We start from the raw sequence: 24,325 nt of genomic DNA on the forward strand, positions 1-24,325 counted from the left end.
TTTAAACATTCAAGCGCAAGACGACGCAAAAGAGAACTCGCGTGCACTGTGAGAAGATTTGTGTTTGCACTCATCTGATGCACGCACACGAAAGCCGGGTCTCAGACAAAGACCAAATTGGTCTCAAAAATCACAAATATATATGTTTGGACAAATTCACACAAAAAATGATGTCAACATGCCCATCTTGTTGAGTATCCTAGCAAACATAGTAGGTTATTGTCTTTAGTGAACTTAAACAGCTGAGAAAGATGACGCATGTGTACAGTATCAGTATATTAGATCTGTGCATTATTTCTAAAAGTGACAGCAACCTAATATTCCTGCTGTCTTTAATGTTAATCAAACAACAAAAGACAAGGAAATCACTCACTGCTCTTGACTGAATAGCTTTGTAACTTTAATAATGATTAATCTTTATTTAATTTATACAGTGAAGATAATATGCAATGCTATTTTACATTTGACTACTTTATTGAATTTCTGTACCTGAAAACAAGATGTCTAAATAACCTGAAAAGCACTGTTGCATTTATTTGTGCTTTTGCTTGTAGTTTGATTACTTGTTCTTATTTTTATTTGACAGTAGTTTTTTTCCCCTGAACATAGCACATACCAACCCGCACTGAAACTGTGACCCTGAAACCGTGATAAAAATCAAACCGTGAGTAATTTGAAACATTACACCACTAATAGAAATGCTATTCTTTAAACACATCCAGTGAGCAATGTAACTGAAACAGCTAGTGCACAGAGAGAAAAGACTAACCAAAAGAGTTTCCCAGACTGGGCTTCTCCACCCCGGATGTATGGAGTGATAACTTTGGTGAAGTTCCACTCCTCCTCCAGCAGGTTCTTCAGGCTGTGGGAGGCTTGAGGCAGCTGCTGTAACATCTGGATCCAGCTGCGCATATAGTCAAAGTACACCTGCATGCACAGACACACAGAAGACATGTTTTTGTCGGTTTGATTTTTCTATATCAAGCTCATCCAGGTCACTGCTGTTCATGATGGAGATGTTGCTGGATTCTTCTGAACAACACTTTTAGGTAACACTTTATTTCAATAGTCCACTTTAGACAGTACATTTAGACATTCTACAAACTAAAAGTAACTTTGCAACTACATGTCAAATAACTCTCATTAGAGTATTAGTAAACTGTCTGCTTAAAGGGATAGTTCACCCAAAAATGAAAATTCTGTCATCATTTACTCACCTTCAAGTTGTTCCATTTACATTTCTTTGTTCTGCTGAACACAAAGGAAGATATTTGGAAGAATGTTTGTAACAGAACAGATCTCGGGGCCCATTGACTATCATAGTAGGAGAAAAAAATATTATGGTAGTCAATGGGGCCCAAGATCTGCTTGGTTACAAACATTCTTCCCTTGTGTTCAGCAGAACAAAGACAATTTGAGAGTGAGTTAACGACATAATTTTTATTTTTGGGTGAACTCTCTCTTTAATATCTGCTAACAATTTAATTTGATGGTCCCCGAACAGTCATTCTACTCACTAACTTTTCACTTTTCACAAGTAACTTTTAAAATGAATCACAGTCACTTTGTCATGAATGTAAATTCAATTGCACAAAAAAAGTTGATAAGATTACAACACTAGTCAGTCCAAATCCCACCTCTAGCATTTTATGGAGATCCTCCTCAAACTCGTCGATGTTGGTGTTGGTCTGCAGACCCTGGGGGTCAGTGACGACGCCTCGCAGCATGAACTGGTAGTACTGTTTCATCAGGAGCCCTCCTTTAAGAACCTCTTTACACTCACGCACCAACTACAACACACAAACACACAACTCAGCCATTGTTGTAGCCTCCAGGAATCATTTCACGGGAAAATTTAGTTATGCCAAATGTGAGAACAGCTTTTAAGAATTTATGCTTCTCGAAGAGAGTAGAGCACAACGTCCCCCAATAAGCATCACAGATCAAAACACCCATAAGTCATAATTATCAATAAATTCAAATCTACAACAAAAAACACTAACAATTAGTTTCACAACTAAGCAATCAAAAAAGTAATGCACTTATAAAACAAGATATTTTATTGATAGACTCATATGCTGGCTTTGCCAGTTGTATTGGTTGATAACCATGTCTACTAGACCAGTAGTCGTAGTTCATCTTGTGTCATTTCCAAAATCAATAGCTGTCAAGTGCCAATGAATAATATATTGTCAATGAATAATATACACACACACACATATATACATATTTATATATAGTGCTGTCAACCGATTAAAAAATAATTAACCGCAATTTTTTCTGAAATTAATTGTGATTTTAAATCTTACTGACAGCAAACTTTTGAAAGGCAGTGTGTGTACAATATGTGTGTAAGTAATGACCTGCTTGATGCTGAGCAGGGACGGTTCCCCTGCAGGCCTTTGCTCAAGGCGCAGTTTTAGGCACTCGTGAATAACATTTAGCAGCACACGGCAAAGCACCAAGAAAGCCGGTCGGAATGAGGGCAGGTCCATATCCATTAGCTCCTTCCACGATACTCGTCCCGACCCCTCCTCCTCCTCTACCTGACCGGACACGTGACGAGATAGCTCTGGAAGGTAGTCACAGTGCTGCAAAGAATAACCTGGGACCGCTGACAACTAATAGGAACAAAGCAGAATATGGACATGGAAAACAGGAACAGAGAGAATATGGGCATGAAAATTAAATTATATGAACAGAAAACAGAAAACCACAAAATACTGCAGCAATACTGATAATAAAAAATTAAAAAGACAGAACACTGACATCAATTCCATAAAAGGAAGGGATCATGCAAATAAATATTATGCAATTATGCACTCACTCTCATGTTGTTCCAAACCCAAACAATTTTCTTTTTTCGAATGCGAGTAAAACAGTAGGTTAATAAATATTTATGAATCCGTTGATCCCGTTTACAAAACTGGTTAGGATGATTCATTCACAAATCCATTTCTCGAATTCACTGACACAGCAGAGGTAAACAGCAAAAAGATAAATCACTGAATTAGTAGGGGTGGGCAATATTAACAAAATCTTATATCACAATCGTTTCATTTTAATTATAATTATATATATCCTAATCATTTAACAACATGTATTCTTTACTTCAATGAGCTCATTGTTTCTGCCTTAAATTAATACATTGTTTAAATTAATATATTGTTAGCTAACTGCGTGATTTGTACATGTACATTTCTGAAATGCATTATACATAGTCACCTCTGATAACAGATCACTGTAAAATGTAATGTAGACACGCATTTTCTGTAAAGCTGCTTTGAAATGATATGTATTGTGAAAAGCGTTATACAAATAAATGTGCATTGAATTGAATATAGGCTAATTGGGGGCGGGATATATGCATCGCGCTCAGCACACATAAAGCTGGCCTGAAAAGCACTGGCAAAAGTAGCCTAATGATTATGAATGTATAGAGAAAAAATAGCAAGGACACATTTTAATTGTTTATTAATAAACTAGTGTTTTCTGAGTCGGTGGCTGCAAAGATGAAGTTGACGACGCTGAATCGTCATCTCTGCAGTATTGTGAACGCATGCGCGCGCATATAGAGAGAAATGCACCTTTCATTTGGATTATTACATAATCAGAGAGTATTAGTTTTCGATTCGAATTGGTTTGTTTAAAAGTAGACATTTCAAGCTTCTATAGGCATATTTCTCATGTCTGTGAGGCAAGTATCCTATTTATCCACCTTATGCTCTTAAGTTTATTTTGTGCACTGTCAAGTACTTCATCAGATTTGTCATGTTGCCGGTCTTGACAGCAATCATCTGGTCGCAAATATTGCAACTGTCTGTTGGCATCAAGCCTGGTGAAATGTATGTGCACTCGGGTGTCTGTCAGAACAGCACGCAAGAACCAAATTGAGTACCGTGTGTGTCTCATTGTGCTTGAAAGGTTTAAAATTGTTAGAAAGGTTTAAAATGGCAAGACTTAAATGGTACAGCACCTCAACATCACGTGAGTATAACCCCGATATAGACAAGAATGCAAAATCTCTACCGGTGGTCAAATTTGTACTGGTTTATCATGTCTACCGGTATATCCCCCACCCCTACAGTGACCTTTTGACCTTTATGGAACTTGAAGCTCCAATTCCCATTTATAGCAATTGCATTAAAGAGCAACCAGTACAGTTCTCCTTTTGTGCTCCACAGAAGCAAAAAAGTCATACAGGTTTGGAACAAAATGAAGGTGAGGTAATGATGAAAGTATTCTCATTTTGGGTTGAACTAATTCTTTAAAAGAACTTCTCTCATTCTTTCCAAACTGCCATGAAGCCAAAAGGAACGTTTTCGAATTTTCCTCCGATATTCCACACATTTAGAACCAATCTAATGTCCTGTCAGCACCACAGTTGCTCTCTCACCTCTTGAGCCGGCAAGTGACTCAACAGAGCAGTTCTGGACCTCTGCAGCGAGCGGTCCATCAGCTTGTGCAGTCTGAGGATCAGTTTACGCAGTCCCATCTGTTTAAGTGCCTTATCCACAAACGGCCTGTATATGGCAGTGGGACAGTAGCAGGTCTCGTTGTCCCGTGGGAGAAACTCCTCCTCTGACATGAGGCGTGAAAACTTTGGTGTGAGGCAGGGCGACTGCTCCCCATCACTAGTCGCCTCACTCAAGGTCCTTTCCTCCCCGTCGTTGTCGGCGGTGAAGGTAGCCGTGGACTCTGTCTCGTCCTCGTCATCCTCATTGCCGCGGGAACAGCGAGGAGAGGGGATCTCGAAGATGGGCCAGCCGATGCGGGAAAGGTCCCTGAGGCCCAGCACGGTGCCCATCACACGCAGCTTCTGGTTCAGGTCCTGAGTGATATTGAGCCACAAGCAGAGCGCCTGCACCCTGCCCTGGAAATCCCGAGCTGCGTACTTTTCGTAGTCCTTCTGCAAGGTTTGCAGAGACGGGAACAGAGCCTCCACTGACTCCAATAGAGACATGACCCGCTTGACCTGATCGAAAGCTACTCGCTGCCTTTGCAGGTGCTCCCGGCACTCCAGTGCTGAAGAAAGCGGAGCAGCAGCGTCAATCTCTCCCCAGGATATGGAACAAGTGCTAAAGCTAAACGGATCGTTCCTGCAGTTGGTTTCACCAGGACAGGAGTTGCTCTCCTCGACCGAGACTTTGCTCTCAAGCCCGGCTAGGCTGCTATAATCCACTTTGAAGTGCAGAACCTCGTTGATGATGTCAGGTATGGCTTGGCGGGCAGTGTACAGGTACAGGTCCTGCTCCATGACGCTACGGCGGGCATGCCAGGCCTGCAACTCCAACCAGATGACCTCATTGTTCTGGCCCATGAAGGCAGTGTTCTCCAGGCCGCGCTGCTCCTTCTCCTTCTTCTTGGATGACATGGAGGTGAGTTTAAGCAGCAGCCGCAGAGTCTCAAAGAACTTGAGACGGTCTGCCGGACAGTCTGTGCGTGAGGTCTGCCGGTGGGTGCGCACAGGCAGCATGCCCAGGCTCAGGTATGGCTTGCGGGGATCCATGTTTCTAGAGCCGATGGTACTGGACTTGGACACCGAATCCAGCATGAAGGTGCCCTCGAACTTGCTGTCCCGCTCGTTGGAGCGCTGGTTGAAGCGCTGCTTCTTTTCCTGCTTGTAGCTGTGCTCTTCAGGAGGTTCGGCTGATCTGGCTCCTTCACGTTCTCGTTGAGACAACGGGCTGGAGGCACACGGCTTCTCTGCTGATGAAAGAGATAAAAGTTGGTGACATGACAAAACCCATTTATTACAATAAATCTTATTTCTATATCTACTTCATTTACTCCACACTTGTGGGAAACTTTTTTTTTTACAAGCAATACAATAGAACATAAATAAAATTATAACATGCCTTTAGGGCTGAACGATTAATCGGCAATTAATTGGCGATTATTTTATGCGGAACTTGTCAGTGGAGTGCGGCTGATTGGTAGTAAATACTGCCCCTTTGAACGCCACATGGCGCTCTCATGCAAACACGATAAATATGCCCCGCTGCAGAAGTACAATAATGCGCATCATTCCAGGAAATCCCTATTGCTGTAGCTGAATAAACAGAAGATTGAAACGCTTTGATTAAACATGACTTATAAATACACGACTGCCTTATTCTGTGTAAGAAGGCACATCATCTCACAGAAGGATGCTCAACTGTCGTTATGAAGTGAGTTTGGAGGAAATGCATGTTATTAAATGTTGTCTGCTTTAGGACAAGAGGTTCATAAATGCTTCTCATGTTTTGGAAAGATGTTTGACGCGTGTTGTTTTTTCAAATGCATGTTATAAGTGACTCAAACTCAAAGTGCTTTCAGATGGAGCAGCGTTTACAGAGCCGTACATCAATGACAAGCTGCGCATAAAAAATAAAAAATAATCGCAGCCTTCGCGATTTTAAGCATCTCGATTTAAGTGCGATTACATGCCTTTTTTTATTATGAAATAATTTTATTTATTTTTTTACTTTTCCATCCCCTGATTTATATACCGATATATCTGTGCATAGTGCAAAAACCTTACAACTGTTGACAATTTTCATTTTTGTTGATTATTTAAATTTGGCTTAGTTGTTTTAGCCCTAGTTGTTATTCTTCAATAATATCATCTTTTATTCTTTTTTATTTTTTTCTTATGAATTAACTTCAGTGGCTTTTCTTCATTTAAACGTCAAATCCATCGATTTTCATTCAACGTGATCTCAAGCGCTTGAATGTCACTCTAGAATGGGGCCCTAACACCATATGTTTCAGATATTTGCACATTAAGGGCTCTCACCTTTGCCCTTTGACCCCTGGCTGTTTCTCTGGTGTTTGTTGGACATACGTTTTATCTGTCGAGGAGTGCGGGGAGGGGAGGTGCTGTAGAGATTCTCCTCTTCCTGGCTGGGCTCGTCCCAAGACTCATCCACCTCAGTATTCTGCTGGGGCACATCTTTGGACGAGTCCTTGAGCCTGAACAGAAATCAGAACAATCCAAATTATGATTATGGCCATGAACAGCCTTGGTAAACTCCACATTTCAGACATTAAAATGGAATAATTTAAGAACAGATATCCATTGCAAAGTCAAGAAGCAAGTTATATTCTCTACATAGCTAAGGAAATCTTAGGGAAAACCTAAGTTGACCCCAGAGTTGCAAGAATTATTCAAATATATTGATTACTGCGCTTTAAACGGTCATAAGATCAACATTTAACATATCATATTGCTAAGGCTTAAATACAGATTTGGATATAAATGGGGGGGAAAAAGCCTTAAAATAGCAGCTCTTATGTACAACAAGATATACAAAAAAAAAATACAAATGTGCAATGTCTTCTGTCTCCAAATTTTTATAATAAAAAACTCTGAGGGTGACCACTTGAGTTAGGCCTATGTTTAAAAGAAATATATTCGTGAGCTAATAAAAGTATTTTAAGAGGATTACAAAAAGTATCGGTAGAGGACATGCATCCAATAGACAATGAAACAAACAAAAAAGGACTGCATTTGCTAGAGGTAGGGAGCAAACTGGTGCAAAACTCCCCATCATGCTGAGACAAACTGTGTATGTAGGTGTATTTGGACACGTGCATGTCTGTGTGTTTGTGTGGGAGGAAAATGATACTGATACGGCGCCATTGTCAAGCAATGAAGGAAAGGATCACTTTCACAGTGGGGTCAGACTTTGGTTGACTTAATCTGTGATTTCACTCACAAAGACCACTCTCTGAGCAAAGCCCAAGTCATCCATCTGCCCCTCACACATACATCAATTCCCCACAATCCCCCAGGGAGTCTCCAGGCAGACCAAAAGTCCTCCCAGACACCTGCTGCAGGGTATTGTGGTCCTCGTGCCAGAACATTCAGACACAGACGCCCTGACTCCCCGCACCCCACCGTTGCCGCCACTTAACATATGGATACCACCACAAGACCCATCATTTACATTTAGCTTACTCACATCACAAAAAAAGAACAACAATCTGAATTGTGATTTTCTTTTAAAGCTCCATGTTTGCCATTCTTATTTATAGGGCTACACAATTTGGCCAAACATTTTCTGATAAAATAACAGATATGACTATAAAATAATACATTTGGTAGCACTTTATTTTACATTCCAGTTCCCCATGTACATATAATGTACTTAGTAATTGCAATAACTGGGTAATAACAAGGTACAATTTACCCTGAACCTACCCCTAAACTTAACCCATGTAGACACCTTATATTAACCAGTAGGCCTACCTTCTTATTAAAATAAAGTGCAACCATAAATTCGTATTAAATAAAAATATTAAAATGTAGTTAAAATTTGAAATATTACTATTGTAACATTTCATCGTAAAAAACCATTGAGTTAAGAAAATTAAGAAAATGTATTATTATTATTATTATTATTATTAATAATAATAATCATAATACCAATTTATTTTACAGTACAAATGTACAATTACAGTTTTTGTTTTGATGGAGAACCGCAAGTACTTAACCTTATCTTTACTAGACAACAGGTGGTTTCTAATCGCTTCTCAATACAAGTTTGGGAAGATGTTTGGCGCATATAGCATTCCCAAATGCACATTATAAAGCAACCCGAAATGCACATGCAGAGATGAGTTCGTGTGGACCAGCAATTACTGTAAACCATGCATCAAACATGCAGCACATATGTAATTAAATCGCACCCTTTACGATTTGATAGTCGCATTAAGCCATATCACAATTATGCAGCCCTACCATTTACAGACACTGCAACCTGATGTGTGTTTTTCAGTAATGAACAATGTCATAATTCATAAAAACCCAACCAACAAAAGAGTTCCCATAAGTTCTGAGAGTAAATATATGCAGTTACATTTACAGAAAGCAAACTAGTTGCATGCGTTGCAGGGTGTTTTTGTGCAAAAATGTAGGCTCAAACAGCCTAGTAAAACTCTGAAAAGCTTGCTGGGAGAGTGACAGAATGTTTGTGTTTGAAGGTGCAGCCCTGGGCAGAGTCTAACTGTTACCAAACCCTTCAGGAATGACACAGGAAATGGTGAAATCACCCAGGCTCTGGCTGTTTGTTTGGTTGGTTGTCATGACGTATCTTCATTGAACGCTGCTTGAGCACTAGAGTGGAAAAGGTCTAGAGAATTCCGCCTCTGTGCTGCTATCACCCCATTCAAAGGCACCCGACCCGCAGGAACACCAGGGCAGCGCCGAGGTCAACCCCATAACCCACAAAAGCAATCCACGTTGTTGTTTTACGGCTGCATATGGAGCTCAGGTCCACTGAATAGCTCATCCAAGGTTATCAGGAACAAACTATACAGCAGAGGAATGTTACAGCCTTTGACGAGGGCCATAAACAGAGCTGACCACATCTGCCTCGCTGCGGTCAAGAGAGGGCCGTGACCTCTGACCCCTCCCGCCACTGGAGTCATTGTTGTAGCCCGCAGCGCTTCATTGTGTGCGAGCGGCACGTGGAACAACTGTCTCGACGTCTAATGGCTGGTTGCAGCTGGTGATAGGAATGGATGATATTGCTGAAACTATTCATATTTTTAAGACTTTTGACAACAATGCTACATATTTTGTATATAGATATTTTGATGTAATTATTCAGAAATCAGAATAAGAAGTTTTGTCAGGCAGGGGGTAATCGGGAACATTGTGTCAAGCCCTTTACAAGTTGGGCCACTAAAAAAAAAAAAAAAAAAAGGTCCTGGAACCCATGAAGTTTCCCATTAAAGAAAATGTGCAAAATGAAGTGTACACCTCTTTATTAGAACTTGACAGTTGAATTTGCAATGTTAAATCAAAAAATTCTACCCAAAATTAAAAGAATTAAAAAAACATATATACAGAAATAAAACAAAAGATTTTTTTTATTATTATTGATAGATATATTATTATTTTTTTATCTTCTTTTGAACTTTCTATTCATTAAAGAATCCTAAAAAAATCCATACAAATATTAAGCCACAAATGATAATATTAAGAAACATTTCTTGAACACCAAATCAGCAGATTAGAATGATTTCTGAAGGATCATGTGACCCTAAAGACTGGAGTAATGATTCTGGAAATTCAGCTTTACCATCGCAGGAATAAAATGACACTATAAAATATATTAAAATAGAAAAAGTTATTATAATTGGAAATTTAAATTCACAATGATATTGTTTTTACTGTGCATTTTATCAAACAAATGCAGTCTTGGTGAGCATAAGAGACTCCTTTCAAAAACATTTGACAATTTAGCAAACCCTTTCCTGCAAATGACAGTATTTTCTTACTACTGCAATGCATGATATATAAAAAAATCTCAGTAATACAGCAACAAATCTGTTTGTACACATTTGTTTTTTACTAAAATCATCTTAAATTACGGTTTCATAAATATTGCTTTAATTTCTTTAAAATGTTCTTTCTTTTCTTACCTTTGATTTTTCCTTTGTCATTTATTGACAAGATTTTGTAAGATTCACTCAGGCAGAAAAGCAATAAGCTCATAAGGAAAAAAAAGACTTACTATTTTTCCCATGAAATGTTTTACATTTTCAGAGGAAACATAAACTAACAATGAACAAAGAAGAGAATAGAAATAAATGGAACAGTTTTTCAAAGGATGTTCACAGATTCAGCCAAAACCCATAGGGACATCATGTTACCAATAACAAGGAACAACCAGTAATTCATGCCAGAAACTTCAAACTACCTTTGACATGAGGCCTTGTGAGCAATGCTTTGGTATCGCTGGCATGTACACACACACACACACACACACACACACACACACACTTCTCTAACAGGCAGACAACAACAACCCTGCTGAGCTTATTGATTAAGGCCGTGCAAGACACAACAACCACTGACACACAGGTAACCGAAGACCAATCATCCATCCAATTCTGTTTGGTACCAAGAGGTGTTGCAACAAGTTATCAATCAAAACAATGTTATTGATCAACTATTCTATGCACTGTTCACAAAGATTTAAAGTAATAAAGTGAATTTTTACGGAAATAGCAAATGCACATTTGAATGGTATATTCTTATTCCGGTAAAATGAGCACTTACACAATTGTTCATTGGTTTAAAACATCAATATTGTGAAATATTATTACGATTTAAAATATTACTCTGATTTTGCACTCAAACATTTCTTCTTATAATCAATGTCGACAGTTGTGCTGATTAACATTTTCATGGAAACCGTGAAACGTTTCTTCAGGATTATTAGATGACTAAAGTTCGAAAGAACAGCATAGTTTGAAATTAAAATGTTTTAATCGATTATCAAAATTGTTAGTTGCAGCCCAGGCACCAAACATGCATCCATATGACCTTTCCCCACAAGCACTAGAAATAAAGTATCCAGAATGTTGTTAGTAAACAACTCCACTGGCCTGTGATGTTCCCTTGAGTGTTATTCTCTGAGCTCGTGATTTCTTGGAATTGACATTCAATATTTTCTCATAGACATGAAGGTCCAATCTATGTAAGGAACAAGTGTAATGGTTCTGGTTTGGGTTTTTGCATTGAACCTACAAACAAATTTAAAAGTGAGCTGGGTAATTTCTGCATCACTAGCAGTGCCAAATTAAATCGCAAGCCAATTTGTCAGAACAACCAGAATAAGAGAACAACATTGGATCACCTGTTGATTGAAGTTTAAGTTTAATCAACCTTATTTGCTGGTGTTTGGGTGCAGATATTACACTAGAGATTTGTAACATTTCAAAAATAGTTATTTTGTGAATATTCATAATATGTAAATCGAATGCACTGTTGCTGCTTTGGATAAGTGTCTACTAATGTGTAAACTGGTGTTTCTGACCTAGCTGCCAGAATTATATTGTACTGCGCAGTCGAGAGTGATGCACTCAGGCCATTACTAAACTGTATTATCAAGCCTATCAAGATCCAGAAGACATCCATTCCTGCACATTTTCCTTAGTGTAAAAGCAGAACTTTCGGACTTATTGATTTGCATCCTCGTCTCAACATATGCATACTTCCATGCTAAGAATATATCTGGAAGAAAACAAAACGTCTTCATGTTTCCTATAAATTGCATGACTCAAACTAGATAAAAGTAATGTTGCTTGTTAAGTTAAATGTTGGCCTCTTAAATAAGATCTCGATAGGCACAAATTAGATCTATGATTCATTGCTATAATTGCAGCCTATACAACTTATGCATGGAGTGACTGATGTTGGCTGTGGATGAATGAAGTGCATAATAGCACAAAGTCACATTATGAAAAGTGAGTTCCAGGAATGCTAAAGCAGACTTCCTCTAATTTTAAAACAAGCTTTGCTCTATTTCCCATCACTATGCCACAGATTTGTACAATGTCATTTCCTGTGTCCACATAATGACCATTTGAGGCCGCAAGGCAAAATTACTTTGTGTGTGTGTGTCTGTGTGTTACATTAAGACATGAGCATGTGGACCATAATGGAGTGAGAGTGAGAGTTGCATGAGGGACCAATGAAAAACCACCAACCTTGTCTAGCCAATCCCTCTGAATGGAGGACTCAACATAAGTCACTATTCTAACCTCCACCCCTGGTGCACACCCTCTCTGGACAATTGAAAGCATAATTGAAGATATTACATGAGAAACTAAAGACTGTTTTGAGAGTTTAGCTAGACAAGTGATCGCTTTAGGATGATATGAGTTACATCTCGGCACTTCCTTCCTGAAGTCAAAAAGAGGCTGAAGCTCAGCTGGGCAAAGAGATGAGGTGCTCAGCCAAAATGCACACCAAAAATACTAACCTTGAAAACTAAAAGCGCAAAGAGGAAAGAAAAATCAGAAAAATGCAGATAAACCAAAAGTGCATCCGATTTGGCTTCAGAGAACAGCTGTGTGAGCTGATAGGGCTGATCGCATTTCCAATATTTAGTACATAATCGATACTATTTTGGCTGTGAAATAACACTATATTATCACTGTAAACCCTAACGCTCAAAATAATAAATTGGTTTGAGTAGGACAAATTTAAATTAAACTAACTAGTTCAGTCAAATTAACCTTTTTTCTAAGTTTATCTGAAACTGGGCTGGGATTTCTATTTCCCAGCATGCTTTGCCCATGGTGCTCGAAAGGGAGAGTAAACTCTAAAATTAAGTGTAATATGGGGGGGTTTTTTGTGTAAGATTTGATGATGAATAGCTGTGGTGTCTAGTTAGCAAGCAACGCTATAACTGATATGCTGTGTGTGTGCGCATGAGGTGTCTCTTTATTCTATTGTATTTATTTGTGCAATTGTTTGCAATTTGTTTATTTGTTCTTATTTTATTACAGACTGTCTACTGTTTTTTTTTTTTTGTCAATTTAGTATAACGATTCAAATAAAGCCCCCCTCTGCTGTGTGTAAGCTAAATTACCCAAATTATCAAAAAAACATGATAACAAATGATCTGTATGGCCATATATGTGGCAGTTTTCCCTGTGGTATCGAAAACAGTATCGAATATCGATATTTTTCAAAGTATCTTATAAAAGTTTGAAATTATTTAAGTTAAATATATTTTGTGTAGTCCCATTTATTTTATTCCTTTTATATAGTTACTTTTATTCTGCTGTTCTCGGTTCACAGGTGCGTGATGTGACGATGTTGTGAATCCTCATGTTCTGCTGTTTATGCTGCTATTTGTGCATGTAAAGCTAAACCTCTGCGGGACAAAACATTTGTGGTCATTTTTAATATGTCACAGACACACACCTATTCTATTGAATTTAAATTTGGCATTCTAATCTTGTCGCTTAACGAGCTTTTATTCTCAGTCAGGAAAATAATCTAAATTAACAAAATGCTCACATTACAATACTCCACCAGATTTACTGCTGCAAGCAAGTTCACATTAACTTAAAAACGTGTGTACACGAGCTAAGACCTGACGTGAGATTTGATCGTAGTCACCGCTCACGTCCATATTCATAAATGCCAAGTTTTGCGTGGAAACGCACAGTTTTCTGTCATGCGTTTATTTCGTAAATGAGGCCCAATGCATCTACTTGGTAACCAGAGCTGAAATGATAGCTCTACAAAAGTCAGAAAAGACGTGGGACTGACAGTAATCTGAAGCATTTGACCATGGATTGTGCAAAGAAATAAATTAATGAGTTCCAGCCATGGGTGCCACCAGGACGTGAGGTCAACATTCTTTTAGTGCACCACATCCTGGAATTGAGGCATGCTTGTGGTCATAAATGAGCAGGGATAGGATTTACAGCGTGCTATACAATGACGTAAAACGTCAAAATGTCAATTGTGCATGTTCAGCAACCATACTAAAGAATAGCATACTTGCAGAGTGATCCGTGACATTTCTGAATAACATACGTTACGTACTAAGGATTTCAAAATGTTCCAAGGCAACAATTTAACCTTAAGTCACCACCGAAGGCCAAGAAATACATTCTTGCCGCACTAAGCAATTTCACCCTAAAAGCCATGCATGCTGATTTTAAAGTTCACCTCATAGATGGTCCCAGTTCATATATACTGCACACACAGTAAACAAGAAATTAAATGCACAAATCTTGCATTTTAAACAAGTTATCTCTATCCTTAACAGTTACCAAAGAAAGCAGTTTATCACAAAGAATTGCTAGGAAGGGCGGGGAGAGCAGGAAGAGAGACACAACAAGGCATTCTTGAGAAGCTGTCGCCGGGCGTTCAGGGCAAACACTTTCGGTGACGTTGCGTGGGGTCATAAGAGACAAAACTATGAAAACGCTCCAGAACATTCCACTGGGCTTTATCAGCTAAAGCCTTGTGCACATGGCAGTGGGAAAACAAAACTTTCTGAACCTTATCTTAAACTGAAGGGCTCAAATGCAGGAAGACATTAAGGTTGAACACATCATTTATGGCAGCAAATAATGCACTGCAAAAAGAAAAGAAAAAAAGGCATTTGGCCACACGCCAACAAGAGATATGTGGGAAAATAAGATGGCAGAACAATCTGTACAGTGCACATATATCTCTCAAAAGAACCAAACATCAGTGAATAAATAATGCTTGAAAAAAAACACTTCCCAGAATCAGATGCTGCACGTCAAATCCAAGAAATTCTGCTCAGTTGAGCGCAGACAGGTGATTTCTGGGAATTGCAAATCAAACATTTCACCAACTCACTAAGGGAGTGTGTGTCAATCTGACTCCCAGGACTCGTGGTTTACCGACTGGATGTTTTATTTTCAATCAGACTTCATCCCTGATATCGGATTAACTTCCAACTTTACTCGTTGTGCGTGATGTTTGTTAAGAGTTCTGTGCAACTCAAGCTGCACTCGAGGAATGATGCAAATAAACATTGAACCGACAGTCTCAATATTTCTAATCACACCCAGATATCGAGGTCGGATAACAATACACTGGAAAAAATATTTCACAACCCTGAAACTTTAAAAGGCACATTGCCGAATTTGAGAGATAGAGAGACGCCGTACATAACTCGCGCGCTAGCGGAGTACAATGATCTTGCACATAGACGCACAATCTCTTTACCTTTCCCACAGGTCTGCTTGTTTCCATTAACACTGAGTTTTTCCCCTCAGGAACAGATGTAATCATGCATACGCTTGCTGTGAGGTAACCGTTTTCAATTCAATAAAAGTTTGCAACTTTAATGTGAAATTCTGCTTAGTGTTGCGCTGCAAAGCAGGATCACTTTGTGGCAGGAAGCGATTTGCAGCGATGCCCGATTCATGAACAAATCATTCTAGTGAGTCGGATCTTTTCAATGATTCGGTTGAACCGCTCACGAAACCGATATGAACTGGACTGAATCTGTTCTCAAGTCAACTCATTAATTAATTGAACCTTTCAGATTCGTAAGGTATCAAGACATAATGGGTGCCTCTCAATACTAAAATTGATGCGTCCTCGTTTCAAACCTATCAAAGAAAGACATCTTGAAGGACGTCTCAATTCTCTAAGTGCACCGCGAGGAGGCGAGTAGTGAGGAAGCTTCAGGAGGAGCGATGAGTGAAGATGCACAGGTCAGGTGTAGGCTATCTCATGCGGAAGTCTTTGTTGTCAAGAAACCCGACAAATTCTCCTCCCCCTTTACAACTGTCTCTGTCTTTAAATTACAACTGTTACAATAATGAAAAAAAACAAAAAAACAATAGTAATAAATATGTATTATTAATTTCTAAAATAACCAAACTTCAACAACTTAAGATTCCCTGAGCGCAGTTGATGACGCTTTTAAGTGACGCTCGAGTGATCAAGAATATTCCAATACCTATTATTTTTGTTTATTACTATATTCAGAAATGAATTACAAATCCAATAAGACTGTATAAATTGTTTGTATAATCTGTTGTAGTTTTTTATTATTATTATTATTATTATTATTTATTTTATGTGTTATTGTTTATTTTATTTTGGATTCAATATGGTTGTTGAGCCTTACATGCGTTTTTTTTTTCTCTCTCTGTATGTTGACTGTTTATGCCATTTGTTGTATTCAGATTTTGTATTCAGTAAAAAATATATATATATATTTTTTTTTTTTTTTTTTTTTTTTTTCTGGAAGCTGAGACGCGAGGACAGGAAGCGATGAAAGGAAACGAGGATGCACAAATAAGAAATGAGAAGCACCCAATAAGTGATTCCTATTGAGATGCATTTAAGCATTTGGAATGAACAGAGGATTCGCCTGATGGAGCAAAAAGTAAGTAATAGCAGAAATGTTAACAATTATAATTTATGTCCGTTTTGTCAACACACATACAAAAAAATAAAATAATTAATGAGCAGCATTTTACTATAACGTGAGAAAACGTTTCAAGCCAAGATTTTGATTAGCTAAATCATGGCAGCAACAAACTGAACTGTGATGCGTAAAATTGCAATAAACATTTATTAATAAATCTATTTTAAAAACATATTAAACATGGCTTGTTTATAAAACATATAAAAGTGTAATAAAAAAGACTGCTGAATCAGTTTCTAAATTAGTTCTGTTGAAATTAACGATTCGCGGAAATGACTCGTTTTCCCCTCACTAGCGGTTTGAAGATGTTACGCGCATGCGCTCTAGTCGCTCCAATACGGACTCAATGGGTGCACTATTTGGCGGCGTGTCCTGAATCCCGGCTGTATAGTTGCGTGATCTCTCTCACACACACACACACACACACACACATATATATATATATATTTATATATTATATGCATACAGACACAGACTCAAACACGCACCCACTGTTTCCGATTCGCTTCTCTTACCTGATCTCATCCGGAGGCTCCATAACCGGCTATGAATTGACGGGATGGCTCTCCTTTCACCCGTGCATGAATCAGAACATGTCCAGGACAATAGAGGTCGACTTTGCAAAGACTATTGTATGATATGAGTCCCGGTGCACACTTTATTTCTCTATCCGTCTGCAGAGTTGAGGCTCGCCCGTGTGTGCACTGACGCCATGTTTCCAGCAGCGAGCCGCTGATGAGGGAGTGACATACACACACACACACACACTCTACGGCAGCTCGTGCAGTACACCAGACCCGCTGCCACCAACCGGATCACGGCCGCCCCGTGCAGACGCTCACAGGAACTGCAGAGAAAAAACCCTCACAAAAGATCCCAGATTTGACATGTTTCTAGGACATGGGGCGAATTTCATTCATATCGTTTGCTCAAAGTTCGGTAGGCGACACAAGATGAAAATGTATACTAATAGTAATAACTATTTTCTGTTTTTAATAATAATATTTAATTTTTATTATATTTTATAATGAAACGCATTCGCATTATTTTACATGATCTAATTTCATTCACTAAGTTTCTTTTAGTTTATTATGTGAATTTTGTTCGTTTCAATTTCACATTAAAGGTTGAATAAAATCTGACATTTTTACGTCATTTTTTTTTTTAACAAGGGTTGATTGTTTTATAGCCACTGCTAAATTATCGAAGTTGGATTTATTCACTTTTAATGATTTTGTTTTTCATAAAATGATCAAATTACATTTACTCATAAATTTAAATTTTATATAAAATTAACAAATGATATGTATGCATAACTTCCAATTTATTTAAATAATCACATTTTGAGATTTACTTAACATGTAAAATAAAAAAAATGCCTACAACTTTTGATTAATTTACTAAAATAAACTATAGATTTTACTTAGTTTCACAGTTGCTAAGTGTACTTTAAAAATGGTGTGCAAAACTTGGGAAATAAATAAATCTTACTAGTTTTTACAGTATACACTGACATAGTTAGAAATACCATTAAACTTTGATGGAAATATTTTCATATGCATCAAAACCTGCGCGGCCTAAAAATACATCAGGCCAGGACAAAGTGTTTGGTGCAGGAGCCCACAGTGCAGCGCACAGGGTCTGTCCCTGGTGAGACGCAGGAGGAGCCCGGCCCGGAGTCACCCCACAGAGCCCAGCACCTCCAAGCACCAGAAGCTCCTCCACCGGGCAGAGTCGTCCAAAAGGCGCGAGTGAAATGGCCCCCAGCCAGTAAATAAAAGAGTGGCACCAATTTGGGGAGGATACCGCCTGTATAATATCAAGCATGTGGAAGGGGGATGTCGACCGCCACCTGCAAACTATGCCCGCAGTCATCGTGAGCTATGGAACAGAGCATTTGACAGGAGGAGGAGAAATCCGGCCAAGCGCCTTACATCATGAATCGAAGAGCGACAGGAGCTCCGGGCCCTCACAAGGCGGTTCAAGAGTACAGAGGAGGAGGAGAAACCACCACTTGCGGATATCCTCAGGAAAAAGCTCATGACACTGCGGGGCAGGGAGAGAGCCAGGAAAAGAGCTGCTTTCATAGCTAACCCCTTCAGTTTTACAAGGGAATTGCTTGGCAGCAAGCGAAGTGGACACCTCACATACTCCAAGGAGGAGGTTGACCAATATCTCCATGCCACACTGCAGGATCCTTAGCGAAACCAGGAATTGGAACACCAGAGGACCCTTCTGGATCAACCCGCCCCAGAAGTCGACTTCGATATGAGGGAGCCGAGCCTGAAAGAGATCCAAGAAGTGGTGAAAGCAGCCAGAGCTGTTCAGCTCCTGTACCGAGTGGAGTATCGTACAAGGTTTACAAGCACTGCCCAGAACTGCTCCAATGACTCTGTTGTGTACAATATGGCGCAGAGGGGTCGTTGCCAAGCAATGGAGGTATGCTGAAGGGGTGTGCATTCCTAAGGAAGAAAATTCCACAAACCTTGAGCAGTTCAGATCCATCTCTTTGCTCAGCGTTGAAGGCAAGAATTACTTCAGCATCGTATCTCGACAGCTGACAGAATTCCTGCTAAAGAACAACTATATCGACACATCAATGCAGAAGGGAGGGACTCCAGGGATGCCAGTCACACAGTTGATCAGAGAGGCACGCGAAGGGAAAAGAGATCTGGTTGTGCTGTGGCTAGACCTGGCCAATGCTTACGGTTCAATACCACACAAGTTGGTAGAGACTACGTTGAACCGGTACCATGTTCCCAGCAAGATCAAGGACCTCCTCTTGGACTATTATAACAACTTCAGATTGAAAGTCACATCTGGGCCTAAAACATGAAGTTGGCAGCAGCTGGAGAAGGGCATTATCACCGGGTACACAATATCAGTCACTCTTTTTGCCCTCGCCATGAACATGGTAGTGAAGGCTGCAGAGGTGGAGTGCAGAGGCCCCTTAACAATGTCTGGCATGCGGCTGCCCCCCATCAGGGCCTACATGGATGACCTCACTATCACTACATCCTCTGTACCAGGCAGTAGATGGATACTTCAAGGTCTTGAGAGGATTATTAAGTGGGCGAGAATGTGCTTCAAACCAATGAAATCCAGGTCACTTGTCTTGAAGCGAGGCAGGGTGTCCGACAAGTTCCATTTCGCCCTGGATGGCACCACGATACCATCCATCACTGAGAAGCCAGTCAAGAGTTTGGGAAAACTTTTTGACCAGAGACTTAGAGATGTGGCAACTGTCCAGTTATAGAGAGTTAGAGACCTGGCTCAGCAGAGTAGACAAGTCAGGGCTGCCAGGAAAATGTAAGTCCTGGATTTACCAACACGGCATCCTGCCTCGCATTCTCTGGCCTCTGCTGGTGTATGATGTACCAGTCACAACAGTAGAGGCAATGGAGAGGAAGATCAGCAGGTACCTTCGCAGGTGGCTAGGATTGCCACGCAGCATCAGCAGGGCAGCTTGTACGGACAACATTCTGCAGCTTCCATTCAAAAGCATCACAGAAGAATTTAAGGTCTCCCGCACTAGAGAGGCACTGCAGTACCGAGACTCAAAAGACCCAAAAGTCTCAGCGGCAAGCATTGAAATCTGCACAGGCAGGAAATTAGGAAGGCCATTAGGGAGCTGGAGGCGGCAGAGGCGAGGCTGAGGCACAAGGCAGTGATGGGGACAGTGGCGAAGGGAAGAGCAGGCTTCGGGAGCTTTCCATCGCCTAAGTACAGCAAGGCCCAGGGCAAGGAGAGAAGGTGGCTTGTTCAGGAGGAAGTGAGAGCAGCTGTGGGAGAAATAAGATCAAGTTGAATGGCAGGCATGAGACAGCAGGGGGCTTGGATGAGATGGGAGAGTGCGATGGAGCGAAAGTTTACCTCGACCGACATCTGGCGAGCAGAGCCCCAGCACATAAAATTCCTGATCCAAGCCGTTTATGATACCCTTCCCAGCCCGGCAAACCTCCAACTCTGGGGCAAGGCTGACACACCATCCTGTCCTCTCTGCTCTGGGAGAGGAACTCTGAGCACATCCTGAGCAGCTGCCCAAAGGCCCTGGGGGATGGCCGATACCGCTGGCGGCACGACCAGGTGCTGAAGGTAGTGGCCGAGTGTGTCTCCTCAGCCATAAAGTGCAGGCACCACCACCCCCCAGAAAGTACATGTCATTCATAAAGGCAGGAGAGAAGCCCAAACCACAGCCAAGAGTTGCTGAAGGCCCTGCTCACTACAGCACAGGACTGGCAACTGTTGGTCGATCTAGGCAGACAACTCAAGTTCCCGACACATATCGCAGTGACATCTTTGCGACCTGACATCATTCTGTCAGGGGCCACGAAACAGCTTGCCCTGATAGAACTGATTGTGTCCTGGGAAGACCGCTTGGAAGAAGCATTGGAGAGCACACTGCCACCCAATAGAAGTAGGATGTAGAGGTTTTGTTGGATGCTCTCTCTACAGAGCCTACACCCGGCTGGGCATGAGCAGGCAGTGAAGAAAACAGCCACCAGGGTTGCAAGAGAAGCAGCAGAGAGAGCTTCTAGATGGCTGTGGATAAAGAGGGGAGATCCGTGGGCTAACGCTGCTGGGACGCAAGTCGGGGAGGGACCACAAGTTGTTTGGGAGGGTTTCAAGAAAAATCCTCTTCGCTCATCCAAAAACAGTCTTATCAGCATATTCATTTGTCAGCCAGGACTGGATCTTCAAAAGGGACCAGATTCTATGGTCAGGTGAAACTAAAAAAGAGCTTTTTGGCAGCAAACCCACCAGATTGGTTTGGTGCAAACAGGGATAAAAAGTACCCCATGCCCACGGTTAAATATACTGCTGGATCTTTAATGTTGTGGGCCTATTTTTTTGCTGGAGGTCCTGGACATCTTGTTCAGATACATAGTATCATGGATTCTAGCAAATACCAACAGATAAAAAAATCAAAACCTGACCGCTTCTGCTAGAAAACTTGTAATGGGCCGTGGTTGGAACTTCCATCAGGACAATGATCCAAAACAAACATCAAAATCAACACAATAATGTGTCACTGAGCACAAAATGAAGCTTCTGCCATGGCCGTCCCAGTCTCCTGACCTGAACCCTAGAAAATGAGTGGGGTGATTGAACTGAAGAGAAGAGCAACATGGAGCTGGAAATCTGAAGGATATGGAGAAATTCTGTCAGGAGAAATGATCTCTGATCTCTTGTCAGGTCTTCTCCAAACTCATCAGGCATTATAGGAGAAAACTCAGAGCAGTTATCTTGGCAAAAGAAGGTTGCAAAAAGTATTTAATAAAAGCATGCCAATAATTGTGGCCAACGTGTTTTGGAGAAAAACATTTATTTCATAATGTGATTTACCCCCCACTTTCAATTATTTTACTTCAATGAAAGGTTCGATTTTTGTGAATTTTCTGAATGAGAAATCAAAAAGATAAACAATGCAGATTTATTTTTTACAGCCTTCTTTGATCATACTTATCAGGGTTGCCAATAATTCTGACCTCAACTATTCATGCTGAAGCCTCAGAGCACAGCCTGATTGATCCTGATGAGAAGTGCACAGGTATTTGGAGGTCAATTCATGATTCCAGGATGAGAGAACAACAAAAAAGGGTGCAGCGGGAGGTTTGTGTTTGAAACAAAACTGCGCAAAGCTCAAGAAACTCACTGAACCAGGAGAGACTGATAGGAGAGTGTCATATCCAAGGCACTTGGATAGACATGTCACACACATTTTTATTTTTAATGCCAAGAATAAACAAGAGGCAAATATGAGCTTATATGAACAATGAAATACTTAGCATTGCCTTGGTCATAAATGTAAAAAAAATGTTTGAATGCTCCATTGTTTTGTCTTTGATAATTCTATAATAATTGCCACCTTGTTAGTCAATTAGATTGACCTTTAAAGTCATGCATAATCCCTATAAAAATAAGTTTGTTTTCAAACAATTTCAGACCAGTTGAGAAGGAATTCCTGCTTCATCACCACACTACATCAAAGACAATTACGTATTGCTTCGGTTTGAATTGGAGTTCAAAATTGGTCAGGAAAAAAAATCCTATTTAACAGAAATAAAATACCACAAGTAAAATATTAAATAGTTTTTGTCTATGTGTCTTGTATCAAGTTTTCCCACTAAGTGGCGCCATTTTTCCATGCCAATATTTTGCACTGTTACATAAACGTTGCTTGAGGTAGACAATGTATGTCTACTTTATTGACAAGAAACACTGTTCCAGTCTAGACGTTTAATGTCACTATAAAGCCTATTCTTACTGAATACGAGTCCCCTTCAAAGTCTATGATGACACCACACAGATCCAATCCTGCTTTGTGCAAAATGATAATCTGTACTTATTGTACCAGCAGTAAACAAACATTGAGCAATCCACCTCCTGTTACTGCTCAGAGGTTTAAATTCCCAATACAGAATTCTGAAATATCACACAGAACAGCCTGAAAGATGATATAAAAAAGCAATATTGAAAAGTCACATAAGGCATATTTGCTTTTGTTCAGGATTTAAAGTTTTGGTAAAATCCTGCCAACTTTAAAACTGCATGTTCCACTGTATAAAGAAGTGAAAGGCCAGATATCAGTTACAAGAAAGTAGTACTGCGTGTCTGTGGTTTTGCAGTCCCACGCAGGTTATCTCTTTTATACAAATGGCTTCTGGAAAACAGATTTGAAATAAAGTTAAAGTTTTTGTTAAAAATGAGTCCAAAAGAAGCTGATTCTATCCTGAAGTCATTGTGGCTGTGCCATTTAGCAGCTTAAAATCACTGCATTGATGCACTTCTGACACTTTTGGTCATTAATTTCAAGGCATTGAAAAACTATTGTGTCCACCCCTCTGTGAGAAAGTGTAACTAAAAATGGTGAATGAAAAGGGAAGCTTTTTCCCAACTGGCCTACAAGAGCCCAGATTTCACTATCTCACCAACTTCACACAGGCTGTTACCTTGGAAACAGTCACCGGCATGTGTCTGCATCATATTCAAGAAGAACAAGGCCATATAAAAGAATGAAACTGTCACTGTGTAGAAAAAATGGGCCATATTCTGTAGCGTGTGACAGGTTAGATTGTGTTTATCAGTAAACTTATATATCTTTATTACCACACAAGGTTAAAGTTTAGCCTGAATGGTGAAACGAGAGGTCATAGCCTACATGGTTCTGTGAAAGTAAAAAAAAAGTAAAAAACATTATGTGCATAAAGCATGCATTTTATGTTTAGAAAAAATAAATAGAATAGAAAAACAGAAACTAATATTTTTAGTGAAGCAAAACACATCACCGATGTAGTCCGATTTTTGGTGTAACGGTTCACGGTTAAAAAGTTTGGCTATATAGACAACGCACGCATGTGTACAGTATTTTGGATCTGTGCATTATTTCTTAAAGTGACAGCAGCCTAATATTCCTGCTGTCTGTTTTTAATGTTAATCAAACAACAAAAGACAAGGAAATTACCCACTGCTAGCTTTTGTAATTTCAATAATGATTCATCTTTATTTGATTTATACAGTGAAGATTATGTGTAATGTCATTTTACATTTTATTATTTTAATCAATTTCTGTAATTGGCACAAACCGAACCTTGAGTTATTTGAAC

At 39.8% G+C, this 24,325-nt stretch overlaps 1 protein-coding gene across 2 annotated transcripts in view; it reads right to left on the bottom strand.

The window, feature by feature from the left end:
* Positions 1-17,611, bottom strand: part of map3k4 (mitogen-activated protein kinase kinase kinase 4) — a 39,588-nt gene extending 21,977 nt beyond the window's left edge. The window contains exons 1-6 of one of the 2 annotated variants that reach the window (XM_082154983.1): positions 17,234-17,611; positions 6,779-6,954; positions 4,397-5,706; positions 2,364-2,621; positions 1,638-1,790; positions 770-927 (exon numbers count right to left, since the gene is read on the bottom strand). In XM_082154983.1, the coding sequence (XP_082011109.1) occupies positions 770-927; positions 1,638-1,790; positions 2,364-2,621; positions 4,397-5,706; positions 6,779-6,954; positions 17,234-17,256 (2,078 nt within the window). In that variant the 5' untranslated portion in view covers positions 17,257-17,611. Of the gene's footprint in view, positions 1-769; positions 928-1,637; positions 1,791-2,363; positions 2,622-4,396; positions 5,710-6,778; positions 6,955-17,233 lie in introns of both variants that reach the window. The other variant, XM_082154984.1, reaches the window with a different exon arrangement.
* Between the last annotated feature and the right edge of the window lie 6,714 nt (positions 17,612-24,325).

The sequence above is a fragment of the Leuciscus leuciscus genome (genome assembly GCF_965113295.1).
Source record: "Leuciscus leuciscus genome assembly, chromosome: 22".
Lineage (NCBI taxonomy): Eukaryota > Metazoa > Chordata > Actinopteri > Cypriniformes > Leuciscidae > Leuciscus > Leuciscus leuciscus.